Source organism: Elaeis guineensis, chromosome 3, assembly GCF_000442705.2.
Source record: "Elaeis guineensis isolate ETL-2024a chromosome 3, EG11, whole genome shotgun sequence".
NCBI lineage: Eukaryota > Viridiplantae > Streptophyta > Magnoliopsida > Arecales > Arecaceae > Elaeis > Elaeis guineensis.
The window spans coordinates 42,407,589-42,423,634 of NC_025995.2; the positions used below are offsets into that span (position 1 = coordinate 42,407,589).

Genomic DNA, 16,046 nt, shown 5'->3' on the forward strand with positions numbered 1-16,046 from the left:
AAGTGATATGATTGGACCCTGCTCTTTTTTTCCCTCTTTTCTTTTAACAAACACATCCATCTTTTGAAACCAAAGCAATAGGAAGAAAATGTACAGCATCCAAGATCATTATCATAAAAGGTGGCAGAGCAGGCCACCTAGGCAACCTCAATCCTCCAGCGAAATGCAACAAAAAAAAATAGTCGGGCAATTTTGACACAACAAAGCACCTGGGCAGGACTGAGCCAACCTGTGCATCAACAAGCAACTGTGACATCAACTACAAAACATGTGGACTACATGCCTTTATGGAAAAGGGTGACCATGTTTTGGCGCCCAGGTTCTCATTTAATATTTCTAGATTCGAAGCGTTTCTGCAAAATAACTGTTTTAACCACAACATGTTATGTGAGGGTAGCTAAAACAGTTTGCTTCAGGTCTGGGTCTCAACGTGAAGGGGGTGCTTTAGCATGAAAGGAATGACACAAGTATGAAACAAAAATAAAATCATCTTAACATGCAATTCTGGATAACCACATAAACAAATAGCAATCCAAGCAATTAAACCAGCACCTAAGGCTTAATAGTCGTACATACTTAAATGAAGTTAATATTCAAGACTTCTACTTTGTTTAAGTCATTATTCATAAAAAATGGATATCTAACATGAGGTGTTTGGTGGTTTAATGAATTAAGGTGCAATGAAGAAGTTAAGGATTTTCCACAAAACCAAAGACTGAAGGTAAACAAAGCATTCAATGTGAAAGAAGAGCAAGAAATAAGAAACGTACATAAAAAAATAACAAAATCCACAGGAAACTTGGAGAAAAAATTTATCAAACTATTGCCTACTTTGGAATTATGTAAAATCAACAGTGCAAAATTAGACATCTTACCAAACTAAGTTCACATAAAATATCATCCAGAACACATAAAAGAACTAAGCACTTCTTTGATGGAATTTAAAGTATTCTAGGCATAATTTTAATGTCCCTCATCAAAGATATAAGTACAAATTATGCACCTGGTATGAGCCTCACCATTCACCCTGCATATGCCTCTCTTAATTTAGTCCCATCAGTTAGCCTCCAAACATTTTCATAGGGCCTCTCTTCAAAGACTAACAAAAGCCTTGAAAAGAAGCTTTCTAAATAATGGCAACAAGTAAATTGAGTTCTGGGATATATTTGTTCGTTTTTCCCTGACATAATGAATTTTAAGAGGTTTTGAAAACCAGGGGTAGACAAATAATTGCTTATTTCAGTCATTTAGTGCTATTCCATCTGCAAGTTTGAATAGAATCTCTCAAATTTATCCCAATTTCTTATGCCTGTGCAGCCAATTTCCATTCCCACGAAGAGATATGTATTCTGCTTTCCCCAATGAATTAATTACCTGAGATGCCTGTGCCCATAAGAAATCTCGGAGCCACCGATTAATAACCAAAAGCAACCATGTAATCCACCTCTGTCCCACCAATTTGGGGCCGGCATTATGGATCCTAATTTGGCTGTACTAAATAACAACAAAAAAACAAACAATAACAATAACGTAACAATTTTAGGATATGTTAAATAGCATAGCAGAATATGATAAATAACATAGTATATGTTATAAGCTTATAATAATATTATAGCCAAGGTTCATAGTTTCAGTACTTGACCGCAGCCTGGTAGGAGACCAATACGGTGCCATCGTACTTAACCATACTGATATACCCCAAAAAAATCGTTTTCAACCTTTTAAGTTTCCTTTATTTAGTTTTTTTTTTTTTTTTTGAGTGAATAATGGAGTTCTGTTTGTTTCTGATATTAAAATTTTATACATTTTAATTTTTGGTTTTTCTAAAAGTATATTTCTAAATAAAAAATAAAATAAACATCAACAAAATCAAAAGGCCTATACTATTGCATAGATCTGAGGAAGATCTACAACATATCACAAGTCATACCAAAAAACAAAATTTTGGCATGAATTTCCCACAATTTTTCAATTTCTATCCATTTAGGAGATGTAGAAAGAAAAAGAAAAAAGGAAGAAGGAACTACTTGGATTGGACTTCCTCCTTAACCTTCCACATTCTCCCTCTCCTTTTGCTTTCCTTCTCTCTTACCTTGAAAGAGAGGGAGATAAGGGCATCAGGCCCTTTCTCCCTGAAAATCACCCAATTCCAAGCAGTTCAACCTCATAAGGACCAATACACACCAGTTCAAGCACAAACCTATACTAAGACCACAAATCGTCCCGGTTCGTTGTTGGTATAATACAATACTAATTAACCAAGTGGTTCAATCCGGTATTGTAAAACTCAATAACAGCCCTAACGCAACTATTGGAAAGTATATTTAATATTGTCATAATGTATATGCTTTACTATTATGATAAAGGATATAGAAAAGCTTGAAATAACATCAAAAGCAACTCCGAATAGTTCTTAGTGAATATATATTCTTAAAGCCAAATCCATTTAGGGCAAGGCTTGATGCTTACAATTATAATTATGGTTATAAATATATTCTACATATTAATTAATAAAGCTCTATTACCATTATAGAAGTATAAAATATGTGTATATGAATATATATTAACAAACCATAACAATAAGAGTAACTATGGAACACACTTAGTATGCCGTAGTAATATCATTAACAGCATATTAATTAAGTTTAATATAGTTAGTAACATATAATATGTGTTATAGTAGATTACATAACTATAAAACACTAAGGTTGCGTTTGGTGCATCGCCAGGCAAATCTTGGAAGGTAATGTGGGTTGCCTTCAAGATAGATTGCCACCAATAAATTGTCAATAATGTTGATTACTGTATTTGGTACACGCAGATAATGTTGCAGTCAAGATTTCCTGTACCGGTACCGATGGCCGGATCGGCCGACCGATGGTACGATACGGCACGCCTCCGTTCCGTTCCGAACCGACGAAGAAAATCGGAAAAGAAAAAGAGAGAAATAGAGAGAGAGAGAGGGAAGGAGAAAGAAAGAGAGGGAGGGGAATCCGCCGGAGGCCCTCCGACGGACAGCTGTGGCCGTCGGGGAGCGGAACGGCCTCCCGCGGCTCCGTGCGGAGAACAGGGGCAATCCGCCCCTGTTTCTCGATTTTTTTTTAAAAATTTTTTTTCAAAATGAAGTCGGCAAGTGGTTTGCCGACTTAATTAAGTGAAGTCGGCAAACCACTTGCCGACTTCGTTTTGAAAAAGCTTTTTAAAAAAAAAATCTGAGAAACAGGGGCGATCCGCCCCTGTTCCCCGCGTGGAGCCGCGGGAGGCCGTTCCGCCGCCCGACGGCCACGGCTGCCCGTCGGAGGGCCTCCAGCGGCCCCTTCGGCGGATCCCCTTCCTTTTCTTCCTTCCTCTCTCTCTATTTCTCTCTTCCTCTCTTTTTCTTTCCGACAACGGCGTGTACCGTTTTGCATGCCGGAACCGTCTCGGTTTCCCACCGGGACGGTTCGGCACGCCCCATACCGGGCGGTTCGGCCCGGTATGGCAAACCCTGGTTGCAATAAAATTACTAAAAATCTTGATTGACATGTTTGGTATGACAATCGGATTATCGCTAATATGAAATCACATTCTCAAAATATCCTCCAATAATTTTATCTTAGTGCTCTTCTTTTTCTCTGGTGAGAAGTTGTGAAAGTAGTGTGGGTGTGGTGGTGGCGTAGAGAAGTGGTGGACTAGGGGGGTGGGGAATCGCAGGCACTGAGGGGGGGTAGAGAGGGGGTGGGCACATGCGGAGCCATGGGGTGGTAGGGACAAGCATGGAGGAGCCGTGGGGGACGAGGATGGAGGAGCTGCGGGCCGATAGAGGGACGGAGGAGATACAGGCGGGGGGCATGCGCGAGGGGGGTGGGAGAGGGGGGAGGGTTGGGTGATGGATTTTGTATGATTTTTTTTTAAAGATAAGTTTATCCAAAATTTTTGTTGCAGCGTTACCAAAGAAGTGGTAATCTGGATAGCCACCTCTCCCCAAGACAATTCAAATTGCCTCATAGGAGGCAATCTGGATTGCCATCTAAAAAGCATACCAAACATAATAATCCAATGGACCCACTTTAAATTGCCAGCAATCTGGATAGATTGCCAACTGCCTAACGCAACCTAACTAATTCCTGGTTGATGCCCCTAGAAATGTTCGCATATCCATCCTCGTAACATATTCATGTAGTGCTAACTCATGCATTAGGCCATTAAACTTAATCTTGTTGCCTTTTTTTTTGGTAAAAACGAAGCATTCATGCAAATCTTGTGTGAATACATCTAGAAAGATCAGAAAACAAAATATCCTTAAATTGTCTTGGGATTGCATCAGAAGAAATCCACAATCAATCGTTAGTGTGCTCTGCTACGTATGCCGCTACCCAGTCTACTGCAGAGTATGCTTCCCTGAGAACATGTCTGACTGTAAGACCAACACAGCCAAAAAGGAGAGTAAACATATCCCGCAAAAGGGGGTTATACGGCCCCTCCCATGGGCACCCCTGAAGCCATGACACTACAACGACGGAGTCACCCTCAATAACAATGCAGTGCATCCCCCAGATGGTCCAGGCATAGATTACCCCAGACCAGACAGCACGAAGCTCCGCTCCTGGAACCATGGTCTCAATCAAATGCTAACCACCTACCACCACAAATCTGGAATTAGGACCCCGGATCACAAATCCAGCTCCACCTCTCCTATCCTGACACTCCCACCGAAATTGACCTTCAGATATCCTGGAGGTGGGGGCTTCCAGACAACTAACACCCATCGGATCGCTATATGAGCAGGATGGAAGTCCCAGATCGTCGGAGGTCTGAAGGTCGTGTCCATCAACTCCTATGCAAGGATCCGGGCTCCCTCAAAACTGATCCTCACTGGCCATCTCCTGAGCTCAAAAACATAGCTGCTCCTGGCCGACCAGATGTGCTGAGCTATATAAGCCACTCGGATAGCAGGTGTGTAGACTCGTCCCCAGGAGTAGGATGGAAGTCCCAGATCTCCGGAGATCTGAAGGTCATGTCCATCAACTCCTGTGCAAGGATGCGGGCTCTCTCAAAAATGATCTTCGCTGGCCATCTCCTGAACTCAAAGACGTAGCTGTTCCTAGCCAACCAGATGTACTAAGCTATATAAGCCGGTCGGACAACAGGTGCGTCAGACTCCTCGTCCCGAATCCTTTGCCTCAAAAGATTGATAAATACCCCCAATGGGTCGTCAGCTAACACTATCTGATGATACAAGCCTGCTAGCATCCAAACCTGTCTGGTAGTGGGATAAAGGAACAGCGTATGCAGCATCATCTCCTCGCCACAGCTCGAGCAGCTCACTTGAATATCCATACCCCTCTCCCTCTTGTATATCTGATCGGAAGCCTACCCCAGACAACCTTCCAGAGGAGGAGGCTGACTCTCGGATGCACCCCCAATCTCCATATCCATCCTCCCTCAATCTACCTAGCTACCTCGAGCTAATACAAGCAGTATAGATCCGCAGAAATCAGGCACACCATGATGGAAGAACCCTACACCCTAGAGTCCAGACATCAGTGAGAGGGTACAACGATGGACATCACCCGAGTGCCCAACTCCACCCCAAACAAGTGAAAGACAACTGTCCGATCCCATCCAGTACCCTCGGCACGAAGAAGGTCGCAAACCTGCATTTGATCTATTACCTCCAAACTGACAAATGTCAGCTACTGGCTCAAGGGAATATCCGATATCCATATATCATAGAGAATACTAACCGACTGGCTATCACCTCTCATCCATCTCATCCAAGGAATAACATCCGAGGCTCGAGTGCAAATCTCCCTCCATATCACTAATGCCCTCAGGGTAGTCTAAATCTCCCCTCCTGCAGGCCATGTGCCATACCTAGCCCATATCATTATGCTCCAAGAGGACTCCGGGTGCATAATGAATTTGGCTACATGTCGAACAATCAGAGCCTCTCCTTGTGACCAGAGACTGAATCACTAGGCCATCCTCCCGCTAATGCTGACACACCTAGGGCTATTCATAATTCAGTTTCAGATCGAAAATCGGTCCAAACCGAACCAAAAAATCAAACCAAAATCGAAGCAAATATAGTTCGGTTCAATTTTTAGTTTTTATTTTCAAAAATTTTGATTTTCGATTCGATTCGGTTAAAAATCGAAAAACCCACAAATCGAATCGAAAACCGAAGTCATAATTTAAATTTATGTTGTTTACTATGTTGAGAACTTGTTGGTTACATGGATGGATGATTGGATATTTAGATTTGATCTATTGTTATAATTTGCTATGATACTTGATTGCTTGTTTGTATTATAGATAATGTAATTTTGATATGTTACATTTTGTTCATTATCGATTTATCATTTATCAATTATCAATGTACCATTACTTATCAATTATGGATTTTAATGTAAGAAATTATCAATCAACAGATTCAACAGATCCTGAATTTAATTAAATGTAATGTAACAAACTAACAATGAATCGATAATAATTATTTGAATATGTTGTATCGAAAATGGATAATTGAAAATGAACAAAATTGCCAAAAAAAATCGAAAAACTGAACCAAACCGAATCAAAATTCTCGGTTCGGTTTCAGTTCGGTTCCTCTCTTATTCGGATCGATTTTCGATTTTCATTTTTTTTATTCGACTTTCGGATCAAGTCAATTCGGATCAAGTCGGGTCAGGTCGGTTAAAACCAAATGAACAGCCCTAGACACACCACATCCCATGCCACCAAATGCAATCCTCCACCACCAGACCGAGATCCCCAGATAAAGCTCCAAAAATGCTACTCCATCCTCTGCACCATTGTCTTAGGCAAAATAGCATGCGATAACAAATAAACAGACATAGAGCTGAGGACTGACCTGATCAAAGTCACTCTACCCATCATCGATAAGGTTCGAGCCTGCCAACCCTCCAGCCGCTCTCACATCGAACCCACCACACCTTCACCCTTGGTCCTTCTCAATCTGCGCCCGTATATAAGGACACCCAAGTAGTGCAAGGTCTCACCATGTTCCACTACCCCCAGCCTCTCCCTGATGGAGTAACGCAGCTGCATCAGTCTTTAGGTTAAAGTGTATTGTTGACTTGAAAAGATTCACTTTCTGCCCTGAGGCTGCACAGTAGTCCTCCAGAATCGTCCTAAATCCAACAGCATTCCTGACTATGGCTCGACCCAATAGCAAACAATCATCTGCAAAAAGGAGATGGGATATCAACCGGACCCTGAGGCAGGCATATAGAGGGTGATGACCGATCCCAGGGATGCAGTGCGAAGAGCCCTTGAAAGAAAAAATAGAGATTCGGATCTTCTCTGAGGAGTAGGCCTTATCTTACTCGCTACAAAAATGATGAAAAGATACAGGGAGAGAGGACAACCTTGCCGCAAGCCCACACTGGAACAAAAGAACTCCGAGGGCATCCTATTCACCAGAATGGCAAATAATGGGCTTCGAACGCACACCATGACCCAACCAACCCACCAAGGATGAAATCCAAAGGCTCGCATCGCATCCTCGAGAAACGACCAACTCATTCGATCATAGGCTCTCTCCATGTCAAGCTTGATAGCCATAAGAGCCCTCCGAGGGTAAGCACGAACCAGATCATGCATAAATTCCTATCCAATGAGGACATTATCGGAATTACTGCAGCCTCCAATGAACACCCTCTGCTCCAGAGAAATCAAATGCGGAAGAATGTGCCGCATCCTGAGAGACATCAGCTTCATACATAACTTGTAGTGTCATGCACAAGCTGATCGATCTTAAGTGGCTCGGCTCAGATGCCTCTTGTCTCTTCAGTATTAGGGTAATGAAAGTCTGCTGCCAAGCACCCGAGATCTGACCTATAAAGAAAAACTCCTACACCACTAACATTACCTCCGAGTGAATGATAGGCCAATATCGTCTAAAGACAAGGGGGGGAACCATCCGGGCCTAGAACCTTATCTTTAGACAAAGATCACAAGGTCCTCCTAATCTCCTCCTCAGTCACTTGTCCAATAAGGTCCCTGTTCTCTTGCTCTGTCACCTGAAACTCTGGGGTAGGAGAATGGGGGGCCCGACTAATACCAATAGGTGCTGTCCACCGAGATCTGAAAAAGTTTACCACCTCCTATCTAATCGAGTCCTCAATGACCCACTGTCCTCCGGATCCCTTCACTGCCCGAATTCGGTTCGTATGTCTCCTAATGGCTGTGGGTTGATGGAAGAATCTCGTATTTCAATCTCCATCTTTAATCCACTGCACTCTGGACTTCTGTCTCCAAAAGACCTGCTACCTCAGTAGAGAATGATGTTGGGATAACAACCCCCGAAGGTCGGCCAGCTCCCTGTCTGCAAGCCCACCCTCTCGATCTTCCATCTGAAGCTCTTGGATAGATGTCTCAATGACCTCCAATCTCCTGAAAATATCACCAATCTCCTCCCTATTCCACCTTCGGAGCCTCCTCGTGAGCCCCCAACCTTCGAGTAATCCTGTACCTAGCATCCCCTCTGATCGGCATGCACCATACCTCTCTGACAATATCCCACGATCAGCGATAAAATAACCAAAACTTCTCGAACCGGAAGGGACTCCAGTACGAGAGAGTATCAGTCACAAAAAGGAGCGGGCAATAGTTAGACGCAATCCTTGGCAGGTGATGAACCATATGAGCAGGATGTGTTTGAATCCAAGTAGAAGTCGCCAACAACCTATTAATCCTCTCCCAGACCCTAGCGCCCCCTTGTCGATTGTTGCACCATGTGACTCTCGGACCAACAAATCCCAGGTCTACAAGGTCATTGGTTTGGATAAAATCTCTAAACTCTCTGATCTCCACATCATCAACATAAAGTTTACCCCCTCTTTTCTCATGTGGCCCAATAATGCAATTAAAATCACCCCCTACCACAGTCGGGATCCCCTGATCAATCAAGATTGTCACTTCACGCCACAAAACACGACGACAACATGGTCAGTGCTTGCATACACCACACAAAAGCCAAGTCAACCCATTCATTTCGGAAATGATGATTACAACCTGCTGTCCACATTGATGCATCACATTCACAAATGCTGCCCAACCTTCCATACAACAATAATCCCTCCTGATAGCCCAACTGACTCAATCGAATAGAACCCCCAAGTGATAGGAAAACAGCAACTGATGCGCTCCAAGCTCTGCTCCGACATCCTCGTTTCCATCAACACAACTCTGGATCATGCTGTTGAAGAAGTCTCCTGAAAGAAGATTGGAAGGCAGGTTTCTCAGCCCCCCCTCACATTCCACATCATGATCTTCATGGGGATCTGATTGTAGAGGAAGTCTTCTTGTGTCTGCCCTTCACTTCGCAAAGCTAAAAGAGCTTGCTTGACCCGGCCAACCGTCTCCTCATGACCCATCACACAAGGCCCAGGCCCCTGGTCAATCCCGCACCCGCCCCTGGACATCTCTCCTTATGGTGAAGCAAACGGTGGCACAGTAGAACCAATCGAGCTCGGGCGTCGCTTCCCCATCTCCACGTCCGAGTAGCTACCTTGCGGATCCAGCTCCCTATCACCGGCGGAGCTTGCCTTGTCCGTGCATGGGAGGACCGCTCCTTCCTCCACCTCTCCTCTGTCCCCGACCCTTCGGGCCTTCGCTGTCGTCCGTCTTTCGATGAAGAGAACTGAAGGAGATGACCCCCTTCACCGTCGGAACCTGACCCCCCTCCTGGAGATCTGCCACCACTACCCTGTTCCATGGAGAAGCCAAAGCTTTCAGTGGTTCAGGAGTCGGGCTCCCCTGCGTGCCCTTCTCCTCCGACCCTGTCAATAGCAGAGGCCCCACCATTGGGCCACCTGACGGGAGTTGGGCCAACGGCCTAGTTGGACTACGGGCCTGCTTAAGTGAGGGCCCGCCGGCCTCCGCCATATACAGATCGTGCGGGTTTGGGCTCTCCTCAAGGCCCATCTCCATAGCATCAGGGCCCAAATCAGCTAGGGCACCGAATCCCGCTCCCGCTTCCCCACATCCCTGTCGACCCCCTTCGGAACCCTCCCTAGACTTCACTAGCGAGCGGCGGCGGGCCACCTTGAATGGTTTCTACTAGCCATCAGAATCCAGTGGCAATCCTAGAGAGCTGGCACCCTGGCATGGCGAGTTCGACCGAGAGAGAGAGGATCTCGGTGAGGAAGATTTTGGGTCGGAATCGGACATCCTCCCCACCTTCGCCGGCAGCCTGGATGATTTTGACTGCTAGATCTGAGATGTTGTCACCCACAAGCCCATTCTAGATCTAATAATCTTCGACAGCTGCTCCCTCTCCACCACCGTCTCCTCCACCACCTCCACCATCATAGAGTTCTTCACCAGGAGTTCTCCGGTTGAAGTTGCAACCCCTGGCCCAAATCCGTCTTCTCCAGTAAGAAGCTGCATTCGCCGTCACCATGGCCCATCCCGCCGCATTGGTAGCATACTACCAAAACATTTTCATACACAAAAGACTGCCAAAAGGGTCCCACACTCCCCCAGATAGCACCCCTGGCTTCAAAGGCTCCGTTGCATCGACCTCCACCCAGACTCTAGCGAATCTAGTCTTCTGATGGCGATCGATGAACTCGTCGAGTCCGATCGGCTTCCCTACCTCCTCAACAATCCCCATCACCACTTCTTTGTCCCAGTATTCCATCAGCAAGCCGAGGAGCAAAACCCAGACTACCATTCGACGAATAGGGGTAGCCCCTGGAACAAAATCGGGAACCCAAGGTTGTACCGCCAATAGTTGGCCGGCAACAAACCAGGGTCCCACATCAAGCACCTTCCAGCAGTCCTCAGCCCTCCAGAACCACACCAAGTGGTGGTCCTCCACAAGCCCAAATGGCTTCGGCTCGTGTTGCAGCTGCCCACAAAGCTTAAACTCCTTCGCTACCCAGTTAGTCGAGACCCGCCGGCCAATGCTATGGGCCAAAACCGATACATCCCACCACTGCCATTGGGAAGCTTCGAGTTACTCCAAAAACTCAAAGGACCTTGATGAAGAATCTTTGGAGACAGGGTGGGGACTGCCCACTGGCCTTGTGGGATTTTTTGTATCTTGATCTTTTGGGCTGCTCTCGCACCAAACTGGTGTGACCGCCCGTTTGTACCAAAAAAAAAAAGGAATCACTATAGCTGTTCCACCTCCGACGTAACCCGATGATCCGTCCAGCAAGATTGTCTCGCCGGTCCCTGAGTAACACGTGCCCACGAACGTTCCCCTCCACTGAGCTCCTGTCGCTCAACTTCTTCCCTTCCTCTGCCTTATCCATCCAACAACTAAGAGAGAGCCACAACACACCACCCGTTCGCCCAAATGTCACAAGGACGCATAGAAATTAAAGCAGCTCCAGTTGACCGCACCCAGGCGAATAGAGATTAGGTGGGAATTTTCTATTTTCCTTTTTTAATCAGGAATTGGATGCCTAATTTCAGCCTTAGACAACAAGACCTATCGATTGGTGTGAGAATTGGTACTCTAAGCTCTTAGGCCTTATCAGAGAGGGTAAACCTCAACGAACAAATTAGTGTCATGTTCCCACTTTCAGAACGCCACCTCCAAATCGGCAGTGGGAGTCAGAGATTTAGATCTGTCCCACCATAGTCGAATCCAGTCTTGTTGCTAAATCAGGTCTGAAGGCTAAACCTGTGCTTCCATAAGGAAAGTTCACTTTATTTCAGATTTTGGGAATATTCAACCTTAGCAACCAAATAAAAATTTAGCTGCTCCAACTAGAACATTCTCAACTAGATGACAATTTGAACAACATCTCTGCATAACAAGTTAGAATAAATCATCTTGCTCCATGTTTTTTAATATTCTGCAACCTAACATGGTCCCATAAAATAGACTTGAGGTACAGGTATCGACATAGGAGAGAAAAGGGCACCAATTGCACTAAAATTGACGTTCATGTTACAAAAGAAGTGACTTGAGAATAATTTTATAGCCCTACACTCATAATAGTGGATTACTATTGTATTTGTTATAACAGTCAATATAAGGGATGAAAAGGAATCTTAAGCTCTATTGCCCAGTATATGATCTCATAAAATTATCCCTAGTTGAGATTACCTGTTTCAAGATTATCATTTTGCTCAAGTTGTTTACACTTGCTTCATACAAATTTTATGTATTTTAATGATTTATGAAATGAGATTTATCTTTAAAATGCTGTCCACCCACCCCATACATCTTTCTTTCTCATCTCCTCCCTTCTTTATTTTTTTTTTTTTTTCTGTTACAATCAACAAATTTAAATCAAATCTAATTAAAAGGTTCAAAAGTCAGTGGATCCAAAATTCTGAGTCTTCCTTTCTTTTATTTTGAACCAAAGGTTTCAAAAATTATCGTATCTGAAAATAAAATCAATCACAGGAGCTAGTCCTCTGATAAAAAAAGACAAATACATCATTTGCAAACTTGAGTCACAAATTAGTCAAACAACTATTTTTCTGAAAAACATATGTCAGTAGGTGCTTAAATCTGTCAGTAACATTGACCAGGTCAGAGCCAAAATGTTGACCGGTGTTAATATCCATCATCCACACAGATAATTTGAGGAAAAAAAAGGACTAAATGAAACAACCAGATGCATAGAGTGAGGAACAGGGATGGAAAGAGCAAGACCTGGATGAATGTGTGTCCTTTGCAGTCATCAACTTCCAAGATGGAGGCCATGTTCCCGCATCGGTAGCAATAGTTAGGTGCACTAAATATGGTGACAACCTTTTGTTCCTGTTCAATGAGAATATGATAAGAATAAAATCTGACCTAAGAACAGCTAGCATAAACGAACAAACTAAATGGAACAGGTAGCACAAAAGAAACAAACTAAACAAAACAGTTAGCACAAAAGAAGAAACTAAACAAAACGAAGAACAAATACATACATGTCCCCAGTTATATCCCTCCATGACTAATTGATGAGCTCTAGCTATTAGTTTAAGGTTGTTGGTATGATTGAATTGCTCTGATATATCCTGACATTAACCAAATAGAATGAATGAAGAATGGATTCATTTCAAACCTATATTATGAAAGATAAGAAGTCAGTAATGTACTTGACCGAAGGTATATCCAGCACCACGAGGAGAAATACCCCAACCACATCGGTCATCTGGGTCAGACCATAGGAGATCACACATTGCACCCTCATGAGGAACTTCTTGAACACGATCAAAGTTACGTATACCATCAAGAGTGTCGACATGTGGAGACAGACCACCATGAAGGCAAAATATTTCTGATTCAACCTTAGGAAATGCAACAGTAAAATTGTTTAGAGTGATGCTAATAGTCCATCTAAAGTCAACCACTGGCATATACAGAAGTTACAGCCAATCAAGCAGTAAAAGCCACAAGCTGGCTAGCCAATTTGACAAAGTCGAGATATAATTCTGAAAGATGATTTTACCACATTTTAAACAGTATGCTTCATAAATTTATCCCTTCTAGTCAAAAGATAATATAAAAAAAGCAATCTGCTAACTAGAAGTCAAATCACCTAACAAAAATAGTCATTTTCTTGACAAATTTTAGACAGGACAACAGCCAAGACAATAGTCTCATTTTTTTAATTAATTTAAAAATAAAAAAACCTTTTTTAACAGATCTCTAGAACAGACAAGCAAGAAACAAACCTAAAACAACTTGTGGAATCAAAGGTATATCCTTCCACATAATCACAATATACCCACAAATATTATCTTGTTTTCATCCTGTATTGAGCTTGAAAACAATATGATATTAGTCTCTTGCAACATCTGATATAATAAGACTGCCTGGCTAATAATGCAAAACTGGCTATCATACAGATATCATTATAAAGTCATCACCCACTATCTACGTGTACACTCCTTTTCAGTGTTTATGCTAAGAAAAATATGATAATAATCAAATACACATACAAGACAACAGCAAAAAGATCTAAAACCGATATACATAATAATATCGGAGTCACTGTATTCAAATCAGTATTTACATCAAAAATTGGTTACAGGAATGAAATTAACATTTTTTAAACTCTTCATGCACAAAATAGTATAAAATTAATTGATTTAATATGATCAAAATCAACCTGCAGAACGATAGGTAACCAAAACATGACAAGTTCTTTTCTCCTCTTTGGCACCAAAAATTTTTTGGTTATATGCTCCTAACTTGGACAAGCTTCAGCCAAAGCATCCAAAATTATGTCAAAACTGTGTGAAGACTGGAAATTAGTTAAGTTAATTTCCAGTAGGAACAAACCTCAAACCTATCATAGCTTAGTTTTCTTAAGCAGAAATGACAAAGTGGAGATCTCATGAAACATTTATAATAAACTGACCGAGGAAGGAGGCATGGCAGCTAGATTCCCAAGAAATTCTGAAGTGGGTACAGCATCCTAGATAAAACATTCTGCCCTCTAACAGTGTATTCCTACTTAACTACCAGCTACTCAATAACAAACATATTATGGAAATCCACAGCAACAGATAAAAGTTTTATTTTTATGCTTTTCTGCTATTAAATTAGATAGCATATTGTGTTAACATATAAATCATTGTGAATATTCCCTGTATAATTCTAAATAGAAAATATATCAAATCTGTATAATCCTAAACAGGGAATATATCAAATCCTGTTTAGGAAATATATCATTAAGAGATCAATAGGTTCATTGTACCTACACCTTTATTGCTCTATATATAGAGCCTCTTGTAACATAAAATATATACAATCATTTTTATCTTTACCTATCTCTCTCTCTCCCCTCTTCTTAGTATTTCTAACAAGGGTTTTCTCTCTAGATCCTATCTTTTACATGGTATCAGAGCCAAAGGAGAAGGAGAAACCCTAGCCGCCATCCTTTGTCCTATAGCAGTCCTCACCGTCGTCCAGTCTCTATCCAATCGGTCCTTTTGTCTTTTCTGTCCGCTGCAACAGTCCTCACCGCTGTCCAGTCTATCCAATCGGCCCTCTTTGTGTTCTCTGTCCACTACAGCAGTCCTCATCGCTGTTCTTCTTATCCAGATTTTTCTGCTGCCCTTGATTGGATTTCTCTTCTTTGTCCAATGGCTTCTACTTCGGATGTTACCGTTACACCCATCTTCAAGGTGAATACACCTGTCCTCATTGAACCCACTATGATCACTGCTAACAAGTTGAATGGTAAAAATTATTCATCATGGGCTCTATCTGTGGAGTATGGTGCAAAGATCAGGACATTTCTGACCATCTTACATCCTCTACTGATCAGATCCCTGTTGCTAGTCAAGACCAGTGGAAAAGAGTCGATGCTCAGATTCTTGGTTTGATTTGGCAGACCATTGATTCTGATCTATTCTCTATCTTCAAACCGATCTGTACATGTTATGATACCTGGGTCCGCACTCAAGAATTATATTCAAGCAATTTTACACACTTGTACGATGTGATTGGTTCTCTTTTTCATCTCCGACAGGGAGATTCTGATATGCAGTCTTATCTGAGACGCCATCAGTCACTTGCCACTAAGTTATATAAGCTATTACCTTTTTCTCCTGATATTTGGATCCAGCAAGTTTGGTGTGATCATCTGATTACTGTCTTATGTCTCCATGGGATTCGTCCGAAGTTAGATGTTCACACCCAGATCCTTAGTTCAGATCCTATACCCTCTCCTGCAGATGTTTACTCACGTTTACCCCAGACATCCACAGGGGTAAACCGTTCTGATGCAGCTTTATCCTCCGACTACTCCGCCTTGTCCACTCTGTCCTCAAGATATTTAGGTTTTAGAGGTGGATAAGATGGTCATCGAGGCTGTGGTGGTAGAAGTGGTCATGGTGGTGGCGGTCCCTGGTGCACCCAATGGGCACACCCGGGACACCTGTTACATTCTTCATGGATTTCCACAGCAAACTGCACAATGTGTAGACTCAGTCAGCAGAGAACAACTCAACAATGTCTGCTCCGACTTCTGACAATGTTACGATCTCTGGAGAGGAGTATACATAATTTTTTCAGCTCCAGGCATCATAGCAAGCTTCCTCATCCATCACTGCTCTAGCATAATATGGGA

The 16,046-nt window shown here is 42.8% G+C and overlaps 1 protein-coding gene across 8 annotated transcripts in view; it reads right to left on the reverse strand.

The window, feature by feature from the left end:
• Nucleotides 1-16,046, reverse strand: part of LOC105034019 (serine/threonine-protein phosphatase PP2A catalytic subunit) — a gene marked incomplete at its 5' end in the record, with an annotated part of 84,984 nt that overhangs the window by 31,996 nt on the left and 36,942 nt on the right. For 4 of the 8 annotated variants that reach the window (XM_073253768.1, XM_073253772.1, XM_073253771.1 and 1 more), the window contains 3 exon segments: nt 12,629-12,736; nt 12,892-12,981; nt 13,063-13,254. In XM_073253768.1, the coding sequence (XP_073109869.1) occupies nt 12,629-12,736; nt 12,892-12,981; nt 13,063-13,254 (390 nt within the window). 8 annotated transcript variants of the gene reach the window in all.